The 22,352-nt window shown below is 45.4% G+C and overlaps 1 protein-coding gene across 1 annotated transcript in view; it reads left to right on the forward strand.

The window, feature by feature from the left end:
• Positions 1-2,195, forward strand: part of ATP1B2 (ATPase Na+/K+ transporting subunit beta 2) — a 34,502-nt gene extending 32,307 nt beyond the window's left edge. Inside the window, exon 7 of the mRNA XM_042471254.1 lies at positions 1,057-2,195. Within this exon, the coding sequence (XP_042327188.1) occupies positions 1,057-1,221 (165 nt within the window). The 3' untranslated portion in view covers positions 1,222-2,195. The remainder of the gene's footprint in view (positions 1-1,056) is intronic.
• The last annotated feature ends 20,157 nt before the right edge of the window (positions 2,196-22,352 follow it).

Here is a 22,352-nt window from a genome sequence, read left to right on the forward strand (position 1 = left end):
GTATGTTTTAGTGGGCTTGGAAGAGTTGTTGTTGTTGTTGTTTTGGACAATGATTCCCAGAATGTAACATTCTGGGACCTGTAGTTCAAGGGGCAAAGGGGGGAAATTTCCCAAGATTTGGGAGAAATTTTATATAGCATTTTTTAAAATATCTGTAAACTCTTTGTGTGATAATCCTTCTTCATGAGTGAGAAGAGGAATGAGAGACAGCAATGGGGGAGTGAGATTCATGGGTCGTGTTAAGATTACAGTCAATCCTCCACATCTGCTGCTTTGGTTTTTGCAGATTTGAATATTCATAGATGATGAATATGTTATCTCTATGTATCTCTAGATGTTCCAGCATGACTCCGTTGGAAGTTGACCATAAAGTCACACTGGAAGACCTAGAGATTCTTAAAGAAAACACTTCTCTAGGCTTTTTGTAAGTCCTCCAGCACAATTCTATGGCCAACCTCTGGCATATGTGGATCATAGTGTTCATCTGGAGGACCTAGAAATGCCTAGAGAAGTGTTCTCAAGTTTAAAAAATGTTTTTTAATTTGCAGTTTTTCCACTTTCATGAGGGTCCTGCACCCCTAACCCCAGCAAATGTGAAGGGCTCACTGTACACTTGTCCCTCCATATTTGCTAGGGTTAGGGGCACAAGACTCCCGTGAATATGGAAAAACCACAAATGACAAAAATACCATGTTTTTACCTGAGAGGACACCTCTCTAGGAATCTCTAGGTCCTCCAGGGCAACTCTGTGGTCAACATCCAACAGACACTGACCATAGAACTGTGCTGGAGGAGCTACAAAGGCCTAGTAGAGTATTCTCTCTAGGAATCTCTAGGTCTTTCAGGGCAACTTTTAGCTAAGGTTGACCATAGAGTTGCACTGGAGGACCTGGAAATTCCTAGAGAGAACATATTAATCAAATCCGTGAATAATGAAATCTGTAAATATCAAAGCCGCAAATATGGCTGGATGAGTGTATTTCTTTCCACTTGCTTGCTCCTTACATCGGCCTCATATTCTCCCCTTCTTCTTTCCCCTTCCCCAATTCTACGCAGCTAAACTACACGCAACCCGTTGTGGCCGTCAAGTTCCTTAACCTCACGTTCAACTACGACCACAACATTGAGTGCAAGATCAACGCCGCCAACATTGCCACGACCGACGAGCGGGACAAGTTCGCCGGACGCGTGGCTTTCAAGATCCGGGTCAACAAAGACTAAGCTTAATTTCTCGGTCCTTTCTCCTCCATCCCCTCACACCCAGCACCCTCGAAAGCTAGTCTTCTCCTTCCACGGCTCTGTTTGCTTGTCTTAAGCAGAGCTTAAGAGTGGTTTGCGCCTAGACGGAGGAAGAGAGGAAGGAAGGAAGGAAGGAAGAGGGGATGATGGTGGGTGTGTGGGGTTGGCGGCTCTCTTGACCACTGCTGCTCATCCTAGGGTCACTAACCTTTGCTGTTAGACAATCCCAGCTCCCTCCGTCTTAAAAAACGAAGGCTTTGCTTCCACCTGCCCCGCCATCTTCGCCCTACTTTCCCCGTATCACTCCAAAATATCTGGAATGCTACTTTGGCTTGTTCTAACCCTCATTACTTGCTTTCTCCCTTCCCACCCCACAAAATGGTCCGTGGGGAGCTCAGAGGCTGTGACCCCTTCCCTTGTCCCCCCCTTCAAGATATTTCCTAATATAATAATAAATGTATATAGATATTTTTTATATATATATTAAAAAAATTAAGGTACTGCTGAGTCCTCTGTATTTTCCTGCTCTTCACACACAGAAAAACACACATACACACTCCTTTCTGGCACTGTTTTCCCTCTCCTTCCCAGTCTTTTATACCAGTTTAGCTCTTGCCTGGAAACCTATTAACTGATATAAAGGTTTGGTGTTCTCAACTGGCCAAGAGACAGGTCTACTTGCTTTCTTGGTCATTATAGAGAATATTATAGTGTTTTTCTTTAATTTTGTAAAGCCAAATGGACCTAACGGTTAGCCATGATGACTGTTGGAAGCCATTTTGTTGTCAGCATGACTTGGGGCTGCCATCACTTGGAAAAGATTCTTTTAAAGAGGACAAAAGTGATTTTTGGCTGCAATCTGAAACAGGTTTTGTTAGAAGCATGGCCCATTGACCACAGTGGGGTTTACATTTGAATGTGTGTATGTATGTATGTGTATATATATACATATACATATACATATACATATATATATATATATATGCATAGGATTGTCACCCATTTGAATTATTTGCCAGGATGCAGAATGGCTGGTTCCCATCAGTCTCCATTAGAAAGAAACAAAATGGCTGCTCTCCTCAGTGTTGACTTATTTGATGCTTTTGTGGAACGGCAACCATTTTATTACTGGGCTAGTCCTATCAGTAAATAATGTGGCATGCTAGCCTTTTGTGGCAACTTGGCCCTCGCAAACACAAACCGCAAGTTTGTGCCGCCAAAGGTGCCGAGGGCCCAAAATGGCTGCCAGAATGGAAAGGGTCCTTCCTTGACTGTTCTGTGGTAACTAAAAGTGACCTAGCTTTCAGTAACCATTTGCAGTAACTGCTTGTTCGTTATAAGCAAGATTTTTTTAAATGACTGAAAGACGGGTGGCCATTTTTTGATTTTGTTTCCTGGCGAAAGAAACTGTCATGGCAGCTGCAAAGGCTAGCCTTCCCCTTCCCTTTTCCTCTTTGTTTCTTAATAGGATCTGCTCTGGCCCTGTTTGTTCTTTTAGTGTACAGTTGTTTTAATCTGTTAATTGTAGTGACACATTGCACTAAGATAATATAAAAAATGGAGAAAAATAATGAAACCGCTGTTTCTGCCGTAGTTGAGGGGGAAAACGTCGACCGAACCCAATAATGCCTCTTTAGCCACTTTAATTAACTGACGGAGATTTTTGGGTCGTTGCTGCCTGTTCTCTCCCTTCCTCTTAATCTTTCTTGACGACAAGTTGTTTTTTAAAAAAGGAAAACACACTTAATTTGGCAACGGAGGTGGTTAACTTTCCTTGCTTCTTATGTTTTAATAATTCTTATGAAATTTCATCCCTTTTACCTTTCAAGGCTGCATCTTTGAGAAGTCGTTACACATATGAATGAAAGAATAACTTAAAATTCCTTTGCTTTTTAACTTTTTTTGGGGGGGGATTGTTCTTGGTTTTTATTTGCAGAATTATTTAATTGCCTGTATCAGATTTACTGTAAAAGATGAGAAATAAAACTTAAAAAGCTTGATTTTTGTGTAGTTGTCGTTCTTTGTAGGAGTGCAAGCGTATGTTTATGTAAGATATTGGTTTTGATGATAGCAAGTGAAATTCCATATATATAAATGCAAAATGAAATGTTAAGAAGATAGATTTTTGTGAGCTGGAAACAGTCCCTCGGGAAAAGTAGGGAAGTTGCCATACTAGGCTACCATTTTTAATGGTGGCTTCTGGACCCTACAGAGTAATATGGCTTTTTCAAGTCATTATAGCCTTCTGTGATGATTATTTTAGGGGCCAACCATTTGTTACCATACAGGTTAAAGCTTTTCTCCCCTCAGGTTATATTTCATAAGGCAAAGTCTAGCCTGTTGAATATTGTGGAACTGCATTTCCCAGAATACCGCACTACATTGCCTTTTAACTATCATTGCCATGCTTTATCTTCAGCAGTTTTTAAGAATAAATCCTCCCAAAGAGAGGTGCAAGCTCTACAAAAACCCCAAAATACAATGAACCAGTATGAAATCTAAACTGACAATTACATCTCAATGGCAACATACACAACTGCATTCAAACCAAGGATAGATCACAAGATAAATGGTATTTCTTTAGGGCCCTCTTAATGCAAAGGCAAAGTGGCCCTCATTGATTTGCGGATGGGGAAACAGGAGTGGAAAACTTGGCAGCTGAGCAAATGCTTGCTTTTTGAGAGCCAGAATAGCAATGTCTGCATGGTGAGCTTCGATGCCAGACTGAGGAATCCAAAACCTGCAGGCTTTTTCCATCAGAAACAGGAATGAGAGGTGTTGGAATAATGAAATAAATTGGATGGAGCGGATATTTCAAATTGGAGACGTGGCTTTTGGACATTTCAATTGGATTTGAGTGTGAAGGAATAATTGTTTTTGTTTGTTTTTAAATACAGGAGATTTATCAGATGAGGGATGTCTTGTCCCATCCTTGCCACGCGATCGTGGGAAGGACTTTCAGACGGGATTCACGCTTATCTCATCCAGAAAGTGCAAATGATGGCAATTGCATGAAAGGCTTTCAGATGAAGTCACACAGATCCCATCATCATCCCTCCATTAACCTGTCATGACATTGGCTGGCATTTTACATTAACAGAGGTTTGCGTTAATGAAATGCTGCTTTAATGACAGGTTAATGGTGGGAACGGCACTACGATTTGAAAGCCTTTTGCGCCATTGCAGTCATGGAGGATTAAGGATGGGATAAGGAGAGGGGAGCCATTTCCCAGTGATAGGGTTGCCTTAGGATCACATGGCCTAAAGGCACACAACAAAAACACCTTAATCTGATGGAACACCTCCTTTATAAACCAGTCTCAGAACCAGCAAGGAAAGGCCCTACTTGGAATACTACACCTCTTTGAAATCTGTGGGGCAGAAATGTTTGAAAGGGCGTTCTTTGTGGTAGTATATAGTTGTAGAGTTTTCTCCCCTGCAAGATGTATCTTGTATTTCATCGACAAGGCATCACTTAGATCTTGGAAAGTGAATAAAAGACATAACATTACATTGTCTCCTGTCTGGTCATGAGTTACTATGTCTGCAATGAGATGAACAGAGCTTTTATGGTAGTTTCATGCTCTCTTATGGATCTATGGATATCATCCTGACCTGGAACTGTGAGGTGAGGAAGAGTGGGCTGTCCATGAAAATAAGTGACATTAAAACAGCTCCGTGTGCCCAGAGCTGGGGGATGGGGAAGCCTTGGCAGAAGCGGCCTCCTGCCTTGTGAGCCCTTGTGGGAATGAATGGCTTTCATTAAAGGCGGCTGTAGCCTTTTTCTTTTCACTGGGAGGACAGGGGAGAGGAGGCCAAGAGCAGAGAGAAAGAAGCATTTGGCTGCTTGAAAAGCAGAGTCCCTCTTCCTCTGGTCCCGGGTGCAAAGTGAGACGGTGCTAGTGGCTGGCTGAAGATGGAGAAGAGCCTTATGCTTTGAGCTGAGGGGGATTTTGAGTCCCTTCCCCTCAAACAACCCCAATGTAGAGGAGAAAGATGTGCAAATCTCTTGCATATCCCCTCCACGCTTTCCAAAGAAGGGACACTTGCAAGGGTGCATGCCATGAAGATGGTCTGATTTTCCAAAGTGTCACTGGGAAGCAGCTCTCTTTCCAAAGACACCATTCTAACTGTTGCGCCACTGCAGACATTTGGAGCTCTGAAATGCTTCCCTGCAGCTTTTAATGCCCATCCGCTCTGTCTGTGTCAGCTTGACAAAGCTATTCTTAGTGCAAAGCAAAGCTGCAGCTCTCTAGCTCTTGGCTACATCCTCCTCCTCCTCCTTTCTTATATTTTGTTTCCCCTGAATTTCTGACCTGGAAATCTAAATGAAACCTTCAGGCCTTGCTGCATGGTTGCAGACATTTGCATTCATCTCATGAAATCAGGAAAAGAAGGTGTGAAAGAAGGAATGAAAGATTTAATGATCAGCACTTTGGGAAATGTCCCAAAGTGCATATCATTAAATACTAAAGTCAGGATCATCCAGGCCATAGTCTTTCTGATTTCTATGTAGTTGTGAAAGCTGGAGAATGAAGAAAGCTGTCGGGAAGAGAATCAACACATTTGAAATGTGGTGCCGGGCAAGAGTTCTGTAGATGCCACGGACAGCTAAAAAGCCAAATTAATGGCTCCAAGAGCAAATGAATTATCCCTAGAATCAAAGATAGACTAAATGGGGACTGTTGGCCTTTGGACGTATTATGAGAGGGCATCATTCCTCAGAAAAGAAGACTGTGCTCCAGTCCTTAGGACTGGCGTGTGGCTTTGGCACGGCTTCCAGCCTCTTAAGATGCAAGTGTCATTTAAACAGCATACCTCCAAAGTCAACCGAAGCAGCTTTATTTTGGCCTGTCTGTTTGGGCCCTGTGACTCTGGAGACCAGGATTCAAAGCCCCACTGGGTGACTTTGGGCAAGTCACACACTCTCAGCTTCAGAGGATGGCAATGGCAAACCCTCTCTGAGGAAACGTGCCAAGAAAACCCTATGACAGGTTTGCCTTAGGGTCACCATAAGTCAAAAATGGCATGGACAACAATAGCATCGACAACTTCCTATCAGATGTGGCCATGGTGGCCCAAAGAGGGTTTCTTAGAAGGAGGGTGGAGGGGCAGTGATGGGGAGGAAGAGGGGCAGACCCCCCAGAATCCCATGGCCCTTTGCCCCTGGCCTCCCTACAGGCCTCTGTGGTGGGTCCCACGCTTTGCGCACCCGCTACTGAGTGTGCAAGGGTGCCCACAAGGCAATGCTGCAAGGGGAAGGAGCTGGCAGCACCAGAGACAGCTCCCAAAAGTGGGACAGTCACCATGGAAACAGAGAGCATTTCTCCGGGGAAGGAAGGTTGCCGGGGAGATGCACGCAAGGCTCTCCTTTCTTTGCAGAGAGAAGGCCTGCCTCTGTGTGCAGCACAGCGCTTCAGATTTGCCAGAGAGGAGGAACTGGAACAGCTCTGCCATCCTCCTTCAGACAACTCCCTGAGGCTTTGGGGACCGGTGTGGGAGGCAGTGAGTCTGCTTTGGGTTTTGGTGCGAAATTTCCAGCACAGTGGCTAAATGCTGGTACTGCGGCCGCAAGGTTGTGAGTTTGATCCCAGAGGCTCCAAGGTTAACTCAGCCTTCCATCCTTTCGTTGGTTCATGAGGACCCAGCTTGTTGGGCGCAATTGGTTTACACATTGTAAACTGCTTAGAGAGTGTGGCGTTCACTATGGAGCGGTATAGAAATGTAAATGCTATTGCTATTCCAGGGCTGTATCTGCACTTGTTGGAGATGTGGTGCTGGAGAAGAGTGCAGAAGATCCTGTGGACAGCTCAAAAGTCAAACCAATGTGTCCTGGAACAGATTGAGCTTGAAATCTTCCCAGAAGCCAAGATGATCAAACTGAGGCGGTCGTACTTTGGACACATCATGAGAAGATGTGAATTATTGGAAGAGACAATAATGCTAGGAAAGGTAGAAGGTAGAAGAAAGAGAGGAAGAGCGCATGCCAGATGGATAGACTCAATCAGGAAGGTCCCAGGCCTGAATCTAGGGGGTTATCTACACTTTTTGTTTAGCAACTATATGAATAATCTTATTCACACATTGTTGTTCACACTGTTATTTTTTATCAGAACCATATAATAATAATAATAATTTAATAATATCTCTGCAAGTTCTGTTGCCCATGTGTGTCAGCACTGCAAATAAAGATGGAGTTGACGATGCAGATGTATTCGCAAGGGGAAATGCACACGAAGCTCCTTTCTTTGCAAAGGGAAAGCCTGCCTTCGCAAGGGGAGATGCACTTTCAAGACATGCAGTTTTATCCCGATTCATCCCGTGTCTATTCACACTGGTTATTCACACAGCCAACATTTTGACACTTTTAGGAAAACTAAAAACAAGGACAAAACAAAACTACCCTCCATATCAGTTATCCCGGGTTCTGCAGGTTTTTTTTTTGGGTTTTTTTTTTGGTAGCCCCTCCAAAAATTTTAATCAGATGCATTCAAAGTTCATGTGAACAACACAGATTCAACTAATGTTCTACTGGAATTATTTACACCGTCTACATAACTTCTATAAGACAGAGCAGTGGAGGATAGGAGGGCTTGCAGATGTCTCCTCCACAAGGTTGCCATAAGTCAAGGTGCTCTCAAGGGCAGATAACATCTGCACTATAGAAATAATGTAGTTTGACACCGCTTCAACTGCCATGGAATCCTGGGATGTGTCTTTTTGTGAGATACTTAGCCTTCTTTATCAAAGAGCTCCAATGCCCCACCAAACTACAAATCCCAGCCTTGGAAGTTTAAACTGAGTGTCATATAGCTTTCTTTCTACAGTGTGGCAGCATCTCTAAAGTCTGTGACCAAACTTAAGTCTCAACTGGCTGAGTCACTGTTCGGTGTGAAGGTATCACACCTCACAATGCCTTCCGGGATGGAGACAAAATGGTGGGCAGGTGCTCATTCCTGGAAAGGCAAGGGTGAGAACAGGTGAGATTTTGCCTCTGGCCTGAGCTGAAACACAGGTTTCGGAGACAAGGTACGGTAGGTGAATGGACAAACACATTGTGTGAGTATGTGTATATGTTCCTTCAAGTTACTGCTCCATAAATTTTACAGGGTTTACCTGGGCAAGGAGCACTTGGAGATTTGCCATTGCCTTCCTCTGAAACATGATAGGCCTCAAAAAGGGTTTTACAGCATTTCAGGCATAGATTTCTCTGCTAGATTTTGTTTTGCCCAATGCAGTTTGGTGTATCTTGAAAACATGCATGCGTTGATACTAGAAGAAGTTGAACTGCACTTTGATTTTTTCTTTACCTCATTTATATATCCTCCGTTCTTCCAAAGGCTTATTTGATCTATCCTTAGGGTGGATTCAATAAGTGTTTGCCTATGCAAACTCAGACCACAGAAAACCAGGCAGCCCCTGAGAGTCCACAGAGCTCTTGGTCTTTGCTGCTACACACATATGTACAGCTGATCCCAAAATTATTGCCTCAAAATAATTCAGGGAATCAAGGAGGTCACATCTAGGGGTGCAGCCACACTGCAGAATTAAAGCAGTCTGACACCCCTTTAAGAGCCAGGGTGGCATAATGGTTTGAGTGTTAGACCATGACTCTGGAGATCAGGGTTCAATTTCCAGCTTGGCCATGGAAAACCATTGGGTAACCTCTCTCAAGTCACGCTCTCTCAGCCTCAGGGGAAGGCAATGGCAAACCTCCTCTGAACAAATCTTACCAAGAAAGCTCCATGATGACCATGCCTTAGGGTCGCCATAAGTGGGAAGGAACTTGAAGGCATACAACAACAACAACAACAAATGACACCCCTTTAATTGACATGACACTATCCTACAGAATCCTGGGATTTGTAGTTTGCTGAGGCATTCAGCCTGGTCCTCTGGTGCTTCACCAAACTACAAACCCCCAGATTCTGTAGGATCCAGTAACAGCAGGTAAAGGGGTGTTAAACTACTATAACTCTGCAGTATGGCTACATCCATGTCGTAAACCAAACTCAGTCCTGGAGGTCTGGGTATGGTTCTGGTTGTGGCTACTTTGTAGTAGGAAACTGTTATTTGCACATGCTTAAAAGTCCTGTTGACTCTCTGCAATTCCAAATACACATCCCGAGGAGTGACAACAGAGCAGTTTCCTTACACATCTAATCCCTGTCAGGTTTTCTAAGGCCATCGCTGCATTAACACACAAACACACACACCACCGACACACATATTTAATCAAGTTCCATCTCCAAAATGGATGCTCTCTGGTCTGCGGTTGCTGGCTGGCTTGCAACCTGGATTCTCTTGCAAGTTTCTACCTGGATAGCCTTACTAGGAAACTCCTGCAGTGAAGGGTTTGAAAAATGCCCCCATCACCACCAGCTGGGCTGGTTGAAAAAGCAAGAAACTACACATCCCAGAATATAAATGGATAACAAATTATAAATAAACAACTGAAACACAGTAGGGGCCCTTGGTGTATCCGCTGGGATTTGGTACCAGGACCCCTCTTGAACCCTGAAATCTGCAGATGCTCAAGTCCCATCATATAGACTCGATTAGTCAAATGGGGTTCTTTCTATAAAAAGGCAAAATCAAAATTTGCTTTTTGGAAATTTGTGTATATATATATAGTGTGTGTGTGTGTGTGTGTGTGTGTGAATATTTGGAAGCCATGGCTGGCTGAATCCATGAATATAGGGAGCGCTGACTGTATGCAATGTTAAATATCAAAATGTGGTGTGTGTGTGTGAGGAGGCTTTTCATAGGCGGGGAGGGGTGGGATTTTTTGATAAACCACCTCAATCCTGCCTTCCATCCTTTTGTCCTGGTTTTGTGGAAGAGATTGATGGCAACCCTATACCTGGATTAGTTGCTTCCTGACTGTGGCGGATGCTTTCCCCAGAGGGGCTGTGTGTGTGTGGGCTATCTTCCTGCAGCCAGTTGGCCCTTTTCCCCTAGTAACCTAAATTCCCCCCTCCAGCCCATTCTGTGCTCCTCATCAGATCACTCTTCCCCCACAAGTGGCTCTTTGCTGTCCCCTCCCAGCTGGATCCTCCGTAATCCCTTCTCTCTCTCCCCACTCATCATCATCATCAGGCTTCCATCAGCTGCTGCTGCAATGAGACAGATTGTATTTCTTTAATCTTCTGCACGCGTAACACAATCTCGCTCTGTTCAGGGTCTTGGCACGATCAGCTTCTGGACGGATGATGTACAGTAGGCCTAGGTGGATTGCCTTTGTGGGATCAGACTTTCCCCCCCTCCTGCTGCAAAATTATTTTCCGATTCGGTGAATAAATTGCGTAAATCTATGCCACATATGATTCTCTGCTTCTGCAGCTGAGGAATTAGAATTCAGCAACTGGGAGGCACTGGATAAATATTTAATAGGCAAAGCAAGAGCAGGGAGAGAGAAAGATTGCATGGAACATATGGCCTCAGTGCTATTATCTGTCCTGACTAGAGTAGACCCATTGAATCAAAAGCGGTGACAAACTGCATTAATTCTGCAATGTGGATTAGACCTCAGAAGCACCTTTGGGGTGGATTAGGAAAAAGAAAGGTCCAGCCTAAAGCTTGCAGTTGATTTCATAAGATGCAGTGAATTTACCCCCCAATTAGCCTTCAAGGTGTTACCTGCTGCATGATAACCTGTATCTTTATGCAGACTAACATAGCTCTCTTTGAACACACTTGATCTCATGGGATTTAAGAATGATGGAAGTCCACCACGGACTAGCAGGGGTCTGTAAGTGGGCCACGAAAGGATCCTGCATGTAATCCCCAGGGAGACATGGCTGAGCTGATAGTATTGGCTTTGGTGAACCAATTGCTTGACTCAGGTTGCATCTGCAGTGCAAAAATAATGTACTCTGACACTGTTTTAACTGCCATGGCTCAATGCTATGGAATGCTGGGATTTGTAGTTTTGTGAGACATTTAGCTTTCTCTGTCAGAGAGCCCTGGTGCCACACCAAACTACAACTACAAATCCCAGGACTCCATAAGATAGAAGCATGGCAGTTAAGGCAGTATCAAATTGCATTATTTCTGAAGTTCAGATGCAGCCTTAGTTTAAGACAGCTGTTCATCTTTGTATACTTTAATACATATAGGAGAGCCAGCATAGTGTTGTGGTTTGAGTGTTGGACTATGACTCTGGAGACTGGGTTTCAAATCTCGGCTCAGTCATGGAAACCCACTGTGTGGCTTTGGGAGAGTCACACTCTCTCAGCCTCAGGGAAGGGCCAGAACAAACCCCCTCTGAAGAAACTTGCCAAGAAAACCCCATGATAGGGTTGCCACAAGTCAAAAATGACTTGGAGGCACACAGCAGCAGCAACAACAACAACAACAACAACAACATGTTTTAATGCAGTGGTTCTCAAATGGTGGGTCAGGACCCCAAGGGATGATGTGAGGGTTGATCAAAGGGTGGGGGGGGGGGGAGCGGGACTTGAAAGCCCTGATCCCTCCTCTTCCTCCTCTTTCTAAACTTCTTTATGTGTAAAATGCAGGCATCTGTTGAGTTAAATACTGAATTTACTTAAATAAAACTGTTCCAAATCTAAGAATGTTATCAAATGTTACAATATGAATATAACAAATGTGTCAATGAAAATATGCACACTAAACAAAGTATTTTTATTCATATACTACATCAAGTGGGGGGATGATGTAGATGTAAAGTGGGGTCCCAAAGGCAGAAAGTTTTGAGTGTCATTGCTTTAGTGTTGTAGGCAGAAGACTCCCTGTTTTAAGCTTGGGGCTAGACTGGATGACCTCCAGGGTTCCCTTCCAAAACCTCTTGATGCTTTCTTTCAAAGAAAGCCACTTCTTCTGTTACATGGACAAGTTGCAGTGCTCAGTACATCAGGAAAAAAAGATGCAAACCAGCCAGTATATCTGCAAATCCAGAGCCCCTTCCCTCTCTCTCTTCCACCCCACCTTCTGTTCCCGCAGTATCTTTGCCTGCCAACCCTTCCCTCCATCAGCAGCTGCTTTTCTGGGGAAGAACATTCAGCATAATAACAAGCCAACAGCAATATCTTGTCATCCACTTTAGCCCTAGATGCACCCTGGTTGCCTCCGGAAGCTGGTGTGGGACCCTTGTAAAGTGGGGGTTCCCTCTGCCTGGGAAATGTGGGTTAGATCTGAAAGAGGAAGGGGTCCTGTGGGGCAGAATGAGGCCTTAAAGGCCGAGAGCCAGGCCTCCTGGGTTCTCTTGGGTTGGCCGCCTATCATTCTTCCCTTAAACATGCCAATTCAGGTTGCATCCTCCCGCAAACCTTTGCATGGATGTGTGTCCATGGCATAGTGGGTTTGAAGATGCAGCAATGGATTTCTGGGATTTGTAGTTTGGTGAGTGATTGAGCCTTCTGTGTCAGAACATAAATCCCAGGATTCCATAGGATGGAACCATGTCAGTTAAAGTCTTGTTGTGGGGGGTGATGTTAGCCTCATTCAGCCTGAAAAGAGATGCAGAAGAAAGGAATGTAGAGAGTAGGTGAGAGGAGCAAAACTGCAAGGCCTAACTGGAAAACAAAAGAGATAACAGGCACCAGAGTTTAGACAATGCCTGGGACAAACTGGATGCCTTCCAGGGCTGCACAGAGTTCCTGAACCCTGAATATTGTTGTATTGAACCCATAAGTCCTCAAACACACCTCTCTGCCAAAAGGTACCCTCCTCAGTTTCTGAATTGCTAGGCAATGTAGGATCACTATGGGATGGTAGTATGTGATCTGTTTAGTACGCATGCTCATGAAATGTGTTCTCCTCATGACATGAGCGACTCTGTGGCTACATAGAGATAGGATGCTGTATGATTACCGGAAGGAAAAATATCTATGCATAAATGTCTGTTTCTTTCCTTTGGGTCTGTCTTTTGGAGCAAGAGGCCACTGATATCTATGCGCTGCAGCAGATAAAACTACAAATTCTCCTTCCTCTTGTGTGGACACTGGTTTAATCACGCCGGGGCAAGGGACTCTTAGAATCATAGAATCATAGAATCATAGAGTTGGAAGAGACCACTAGTCCAACCCCATTCTGCCATGCAGGAAATCCAAATCAAAGCATCCCTGACAGATGGCCATCCAGCCTCTGTTTAAAGACCTCCAAGGAAGGAGACTCTATCACCCTCCGAGGGAGTGCATTCCACTGTCGAACAGCCCTTACTCTCAGGAAGTTCCTCCTAATGTTCAGGTGGAATCTCTTTTCCTGCAGCTTGCATCCATTGTTCCGGGTCCTGTTCTCTGGAGCAGCAGAAAACAAGCTTGCTCCCTCTTCAATATGACATCCCTTCAAATATTTAAACAGGGCGATCATATCACCTCTTAACCTTCTTTTCTCCAGGCTAAACATCCCCAGCTCCCTAAGTCGTTCCTCATAGGGCATGGTTTCCAGACCTTTCACCATTTTTGTCGCCCTCCTTTGGACACATGGCTCCAGTTTCTCAATGTCCTTTCTGAATTGTGGCGCCCAGAACTGGACACAATATTCTAGGTGGGGCCTGATCAAAGCAGAATACAGTGGCACTATTACTTCTCTTGATCTAGACACTATACTTCTATTGATGCAGCCTAAAATAGCATTGGCCTTTTTAGCTGCCGCATCACACTGTTCACTCATGTTCAACTTGTGGTCTACTTGGACTCCTAGATCCCTTTTACACGTAGTTTCATTCAGCCAGGTGTCACCCATCCTATATCTGTGCATTTTATTTTTCCGCCCTAAGTGCAATACCTTACATTTCTCCCTGTTGAATTTCATTTTGTTAGCTTTGGCCCAGCTTTCTAGTCTATTCAGGTCATTTTGAATCTTGATCCTGTCCTCTGGGGTATTAGCTATTCCCCCTAATTTGGTATCATCTGCAAATTTGATAAGTATGCTTCCAATTCTGTCATCCAGGTCATTGATAAAGATGTTGAATAGCACTGGTCCCAGGACAGAGCCCTGTGGGACCCCACTGGTCACTTCTCTCCAGGATGAAAAGGAGCCATTGTTGAGCACCCTTTGGGTTCGGCCGGTCAACCAATTACAGATCCATTTAACAGTTCCTTTGTCTAGCCCACATTTTACAAGCTTGTTTGCAAGAATGTCATGGGGAACTTTGTCAAAGGCCTTCTTTTGTCTTCTTTTTATGGATATCAAAAGTGGTGTTCAGCTGCATTATTTCTGCAGTGCAGATGCAACCTGCAACAGGTCTCTTGAAGTACTTCAAGAGGGCAACCATATCTCCCCACCTTCATATTTATCTTTCATAATAGGCCATTTTCTTCCAATATGAATTTGAAGTCTGATGGTCCTCAAAGGAGGGCTTTCTTTCTGTCTTTGGTTGCTGCAAACTAAATTCAAAGTGCAAAAAGTAGTTTGTGTTCAATTAATTCAGCAAGGGGAGAAGAAAGGAAGAGGCAGAATCTTGCCCTTTCCAGGAGGCTTTGTCAAAAGCAAACTGCTGCAGCATTTCCTGGCTTGTCCATTCTTCCTCATTCATTGCTTCTTCCATCTTGGCTATATTCTGATGTTGCTTGGCCAGACGGGTCTGATTTCCATCTGTGAAATGTTGTAGGGCATGGAGATGTATATGTGTGTGTCTAGAGAATGGAGCATAGCACCCCAAAAGTAGTCAGCTTGGATTTCTGGCTAGAACTCTCATCCAGTGCCTCCCTTATGACATGATTTTATTGCTTCTGTCGCAGGTTATGAAACTCTCCCCATCCCTCCAGACTGTGAGACAGAATGAGTGTGCCTGTTCCTGTGTGTGTGTGTGTGTGTGTGTTCTAATGCGGCTTGTGCTTTCGGCTGGCCTCCCTCCCTCCCTCTCTCCCTCCCTCCCTCCTGCTTATTCTGAAGATTTCCAGCCTGCATTTCTGTCTGGCTGCCCAGCCGGATCCTTGCCAATCTCCATTTCTCAGCTGCGGTGCAGCTTGATGCCAGGCTGGAGAGAGGGAGGGCTCTGCACTGCGGCCTCGCATGCCCTCTGCTCTGCAGAGTCATGCCATGCATCCTCAGATGGCAGCAGCGGACTCATCACGCAAGCTAGCCCCCAACAGCACCCACCTTGGCACCAGGCACACACTTCTGTGCCACCCCCCTTTGCTGCCCCATTGTGGCCCAAACTCCTGCTCCCCTGCCAGCTGTGGGTCAATGTCATATCATAGAATCATAGAATCATATAATTGTAGAGTTGGAAAAGACCCCAAGGGCCATCCAGTCCAACCTCCTGCCATGCAGGAACTCTCAATCAAAGCATCCCTGACAGATGGCCATCCAGCCTCTGCTTAAAGATCTCCAAGGAAGGTGTGTGTTCCACTGTCAAACGGCCCTTAGGGTCAGGAAGTTCCTCCTAATGTTGAGGCAGAATCTCTTTTCCTGTAGTTTGCATCCATTGCTCCATTGTGTCCTATTCTCTGGAGCAGCAGAAAACAAGTTCAACATGGCATCCCTTCAAATACTTAAACAGGGCTATCATATCACCTCTTAACCTTCTTTTCTCCAGGCTAAACATCCCCAGCTCCCTAAGGCGTTCCTCATAGGGCATGGTTTCCAGACCCTTCACCATTTTAGTTGCCCTCCTTTGGACACACTCCAGTTTGTCAACTTCCTTCTAAAATTGTGGTGCCCAGAACTGGACACAGCATTATTCCAGGTGAAGACTGACAGGGTTGTACTATTACTTCCCTCGATCTAGACACTATACTACTATTGATGCAGCCTAGAATCACATATCAAGTACTGGGGCAGCAAGGATAGAAGGGCAAGGCCTGGGTGACTGTGTGTAGGTATAAGCTGTGGAGGCAGATGAATGCAGAACTGGAGTAATAGCATTATATCGAAAGGTTGCACAGGTTGGGTTGCATTGTTTGGGGTCACCCAGTGGGTTTCCCTATCCAAGGGAGGATTTGAACCCTGGTCTCCAGAGCCATAGGGTGCACCTACCCTGTAGAAGGGTGACTACAGGTGACACTTGTCACTGTGTGCTTTCAAGTCAGTTATGGCTTATGGTGATCCTAAAGCGACCCTATCATGGGGTTATCTTAGCAAGATTTGTTCAGAGGAGGTATGTCATTTCTTTCTTCTGATGCTGAGAGAGTGAGACTTACTCCTGGTCATCTAGTCAGTGGGTTTCCATTGCAGAGTGAGGATTTGAACCCTGGTCTGCTGGAATCCTAGTCCAACACTTGAACCATTGTGCCATACTGATTCTTAAGATTTCTTCAGAGGGATTTTGCCATTGCCTTCCTCTAAAGGAGTATGACTTGCCCAAGCCCACCCTGTCGGTTGACCTGGCCAAGTGAGGGTTTGAACACTGGTCAGCAGAGACATAGGGTGCACCTACATTGTAGAAATAATGCCGTTTGACACCACTTTAGCAGCCACAGCTCCACCCTACAGAATCTTGGGATTTGTAGTTAGCGAGCCACTAACCTTCTTTGGCACAGAAGGCTAAAGACATTGTAAAACTGCAAATTCCAGGATTCTATAGCATGGCACAACAACACAAAATGGTGTCAAACTGCATTATTTCTACAGTGTAGATGCACCCAGACGCTCAAATTATTACACCATGCTGGCTCATTGAATACTAAGGCCTGAATTAGATATGGGTTTCCAATTTCTATGTGTGAATGTGAGAGTGGGCAGTGCCCCTTTGGGCTGCCTAATAGGGTTGCTACTTCAGGATCATCCCAGGCCCTGAGATCTCCAGGCCAAACTCTGAGACCGAGGGATGGCTCTGGTGATGTCATTAAGCATTGTGCATTAAAACTCTGTCAAGAAAGCACCCATGGCTGCCTTGAGTTTGCAGCACCTGAGCATGACTGTTAATGATAGGGGACTTGGAGGTCTCTCATTCATAGGGTCTCCATAAGTCAAAGTTGGAGAGCCAGCATTGCATGCAAATGTTTCTCTCTGCGTAGTGGTATAGTGTCAGACTGTGACTCTTGAGAACAGAGTTCGAGTCCCACCTCGGCCATGAAACCCACTGAGTGACCTTGGGCAAGTCACAAGTTCTCAGCCTCAAGGAAAATCTCCTCTGAATAAATTTTGCCAAGGAAACTCCAGGAAAGGTTTGCCTTAGGGTCATCCTAAGCTGGAAATGACTTGAAGGCACACAGCAACAAAGATATGCTGCACCTGAGTTCTGATTCAGCCGAGGTGGGCGCTTGGGTTGGACTGGGAGAGGGAGAAGCCGATCTGGCTTGAGAGATATTACAAGGAAGGGGGGGGTGCGCAGGTCATCTGCCGTTATGGTTCAGCACAGCAACAGATGGGGGAAAGGGAGGCCTTCAGGGAGGATCAGAAGCCAGGGTGAGGATAGATTAAGGCAAAGCAGGGATCAGCCAGCAAAAATGGGTGAGATGCAGTCGGGGGGATTGTTTTTGGGTCACAGACATCACAACAAGAGAGCCGGCATGGTGTAGTGGTTTTAGTGTAAGACTAGGATGCCTGGGGACCAGGGTTTGAATCTTTGCACAGCCATGGAAATTCACTGGGAAAACTTGGGCAAGTCAAGCAATGTCAGGCTTTAGGAGGAAGGCAGTGGCAACATGCTTGGAAGAAATCCAGCCAAGAAAATCGTCAGAGGCACAGCATGGTGTATTGGTTTGAATGTTGGACTAAGCCTCCAGGAGATAGGGTCCCAATCCCTGCTCTGCCATGGGAACCTGCAGGGTGAGCTTGGGCAAGTCACACTGTCTCAGCCCCAGAGGAAGGCAATGACAAACTTCCTTGGAAGAAAGCTTGCCATGGAATCTCTAGAATTGGGCCACCATAAGTCAGAGTTGACTTGAGGGCATTAAAGACAACCTCAAACAACAGTTATGCTCAGAGGTACTGGTGCATATTGTTGTTAACTGTCCTTGGGTCGGCTTCGCCTCATGGCAACATCTCCAAGCCCTTCTGCCCTCGACTGCTCTGCTTAGGTCTTGCAGATTCAGACCTGTGACCTCCTTAATGGAGCCCATCTATCTAGCATGCAGCCTTCTTCTCTTTCTATTGCATTATTGTCTTTTCTAGTGATCTATGCCTTCTCATGGTCTGGCCAAAGTACGACAACCTCAATTGTCATCCTGGCTTCCAGAGAGATTTTGGGCTTGATTTGTTCTTAGACCCATTTGTCTGTCTTCTTGGCTGTCCATGGGATCCTCGGTGCTCTTCTCCAGCATCAAAACTCAAATGAGTTGATTTTCTTTCTATCCATTTACTTCATTATTCAGCTCTCAGCTCTGCACAAAGTGATAAAAGATACTCGAACGATACTAACTTTCATATACAAAATACCAAATACTTTGGTGTTTAGATACTTTCAGATACTTTAGTGTTCAGGATTCCATAGGATGGAGCCACGGCAGCTAAAGTGGTGTCAAACTGCATTATTTCTACAGTGCAGATGCAGCCAGGGACATTGGAAAAGCAATTGAGAAAGTGGATACCAGAGGATGAATCAGAGCTGTCCAAACCAAATCAGGTCATTTGGGTTTGGGGCATCAATTTGTCCTCTTTGAGGGGTGGACAGAAAGATTGTCAGGGCAATTCTGGAGGTTTTGCATTTTGCCCACCCCTGTTATAGGTACATATTCATGAACAATACATGCACATGTAAAGAGTGATTTAAAAAATCTCTCCTCTCCTTCTGTCTCCCTACCTTTGGCTACAGGCCTGGGAACTCTCTGGCTTTTGTGAATGGATGGAGTTGGACTGCTGGGATGGAGAAGGAAGGCCAGAAGCACAGAATGTTCCCAGCACAAGCCGGCCGGCCAAAATGCATCTCTCCTTGGCAAGGGCCCAGCTGTGGTTCAAAGCAGTGGTGCAGAGCATCCGTGAAACGCCTTGACTTCTGGTGCAACTTCTGTGCTGGCAGCAGGACAGTCCTCCCCATGTTGCTGGACTACAGCTCTCATCATCCCTTGTAAGAAGAGCCAAGGGTGAGGAATGCTGCCTGGAGGTTCATGCTTTGATCACCCTTCTTGCTGCCTGACTTGCTTCAATTCAAGCCTCAAGACAACTTTCTCCAACTGATGTGTGCCAGAGGGAGAGCTGCACCCGTGCCATTACTGCCTGTCCTACTTTGGCTAAAGGTGCAGAACCACATTTGTGTGAAGGGCTGGCAGCAATATTTGGCAACCCTACATGGGCCAATTTATTGCCACATTTAATGTGGCTGCACCATGTAAGCAAAAGCCCACAAATACCACCAACAGTATCAGCATAACACTTACTGAAGATTGCAGTACTGCACATCCCAGCATTCCTGTAGCATTTCTGGCCACAGGGCTGCTGGGAGTTGCAGTGCAATGACATCTGGGGAGCCTCATGAATTCTCCCTAGTGACGCACACAACATCCCAGCCAGGAATGTAAATCTTGATAAATTTCATTCCCACAGGCAAGAATTAGTCATTTTACCCTTTTGCTCATCACTGCAGACATTTGCAGAAAAGTCCTTGAAAATGGCACAATTTTTTCAACGCTATTCGCAGTTCGGGACTAATTCTGCGTGAAAAAGGTGAATGGGTGCTTCTTGTGAAGAAACAGCATTCTCTGCAAAGAAAATATTATTTCTCTATGGACAATGATATCCATGTGCAGAGAATGCAAATTTTGCAAGCAAAACACCAGCAACAACCTTACATGGATTTTCCACACAAAGTAAGTCCCAATCTGTGAAGAATCTCATCTGTCCAGTATTCTCATCAGGGTTTCTCAAAGTTTTGTTGTTGTTGTTTCTGTGTGACTTCAAATTGTTTCCGACTTATGGTGACCCCCAAGGTTTGAAAATCACGGGTTTTTCTTGACAAGATTTGTTCAGAGGCTTGCCATTGCCTTCCCCTGAGACTGAGAGTGCATGACTTGCACAGTTGTTTTAATTGTCAAACTGGGAATTGGTTCGAATCCCGGCTTGGCCATGGTAAGCCCACTGGGTGACCTTGGGCACGTCACACTCTCTCAGCCTCAGAGGATGGCAATGGCAACCTCCCTCCGAAACAACTTGCCAAGAAAACCCAAGGATAGGTTTGCCTTGGGGTCGCCATATGTCGGAAACGGCACACAACAGCAAACTACAACTCTGGAGTTGCATCCAACATTCAAACCATTACACCAAGCTGGCTCTCCCAATGTTTTAGAAACTCCCTTTTTAAACTTAGTAATTCAAGTATTTCCCAATTTTCTTTCCACCCCTCTTCTGAACCTTGACATAAATGTGAAACTGAAAGCTTTCATGGCCAGCATCCATAGTTTTTTGTGGGTTTTTTGGGCTATGTGGCCATGTTCTAGAAGAGTTTCTTCCTGACGTTTTGCCAGCATCTCTAAAGATGCAAGTCACAGATGCTGGTGAAACGTCAGGAATAAACTTTTCTAGAACATGGCCACATAGCCTGGAAAACCCACAAAAAACCTCATAGGAGTGTTTTGGACAAAACGTACAACCGCCCCACCAAGGGCAGCTCCCTTCCACAAACACCAGGGCCCATGCGCAGCCATATGTGCCACATGGGTCGGGTTGTACCCTTTCCAAAGCCTTCCAACCAATGCCACCCCCCCAACCCCAAACCCCTGATGCCAGCTCTGCCTTGGAAGGAGTTAACCCTCAGTGTGGCCCACTAATCCTTCCACAAGGACAGAGAAAGAACACCACCCAGCCGCTGCTGCACTGGCAGCCACAGTAGCGGCTTATGGGATTTTCCCAGGGGTGGGGTGGGATTATCAGGCCTTTTGTGCAGGGAGGGGGCTGTCTTGGACAGTATTTCTCAGCCTCAACCCTCGCCCCACCGTTCCCCGGCCGTTTCCATTGGCCTGGCACCCAACCATGCAGAGAAGAGAGGTCTATAAATACTCCATTGCCTCTTGGCACCTCAGAATGATTCCCTATCCTCTGGGCAATGGTTGCTCCTGCTGGTTTTGTTTTTTTTAAAGGAGGGGTGTGCATGCACACAAATAAGGAGGGGGATAAAAATGGGGTCCCATTTTGGAAGAAGGGTTTGGACAGGGGGAGAAGGGTCACATAGGCGGAAATGCAAACCCCTGAACAACCGTGCATCCAGAGAGAAAGCAACTCTACCCTCCTATATGCGGAGAGATCTTGTAGCATCTTTGAGACTCACAGAATGAAACTAGCAGCATGAGCTTTCCTAGATTTCAGTTTACTTTCTCAGATGCATTTGGACAGTTTGGTCAGCAGAACAGAGAGGAGTCTTGTCTTTCCCAGTAGACTCAAGCAAAAGCAAACTGCTGCAACCTTTCCCATCCTGTCTGTTCTTCCTTATTAATAACTTTTGCCGTCTGGACCACTCTAGACGATTCTTGGCAACCCTTGTCCTAGTTTTCACTTGTAAAACGTTGGTGGGTATATGGGGATAATGTAGGTCTAGGTTTTATGCCCCTTCTATAAAGTCCCTTCTATTAAATGGCCAAGGTTTGCTTTTTGTAATTTATAATTTTGGGGAATATTCTCAAGCCGTGGGTAAAGAATCCATGGATACCAAGGGCAGTCTGTATAAGATGGCTTGGAAAATCCTCGTTTCTGCATCAAATGATATATTCTTGCATTTGAGGATCTTTTATCGTTCCTTCCAAGTTTTAATAAACCGTCCCAGGCGACAGCAAGGTCACAAGAAGGGGATAGAGGAAAGTGCCAGGTCCCTCTGTGCCCATTTTCCTTGGGGAAACTTGGCAGGGCCCAATGCTTGGGGCAGAGGAGAATGAAACTGGGCTCAGTTTGTGCTCCCCCCCCCGCCTTTTCCCACATCGTGACATCACAGCTTGGAGAAATGCTCATTTCTTTATTTATTTGCCTGATGGGTTGGGGGATTTCTTTTGGCACTGGACCTTCATTGCACAAAGGGAGGCATCTCTCCCCACTGCTCAGATCCTTCTCTGATCCCAAAGGAGGTTGGGCTGCAAATAAAATACTCCCCCACGACTTTCATGGCACAGAAAGCAATGTGGCTGAGGGAGGAAGAGAGATGGAGGGCTTTGGCACTTTGCAAAGGCAAGCTGTGTCCTCTTCCATTCAGGCAACCTACATTCCCCATGGCTTCCCCCCCCCCCTCCTTACAATCCTGCATCTCCCATTCATAAGAGTCCTATTTTTGCTCTTGAATGGAT

Source organism: Sceloporus undulatus, chromosome 6 (assembly GCF_019175285.1).
Source record: "Sceloporus undulatus isolate JIND9_A2432 ecotype Alabama chromosome 6, SceUnd_v1.1, whole genome shotgun sequence".
In the NCBI taxonomy this organism is placed as follows: Eukaryota; Metazoa; Chordata; class Lepidosauria; order Squamata; family Phrynosomatidae; genus Sceloporus; species Sceloporus undulatus.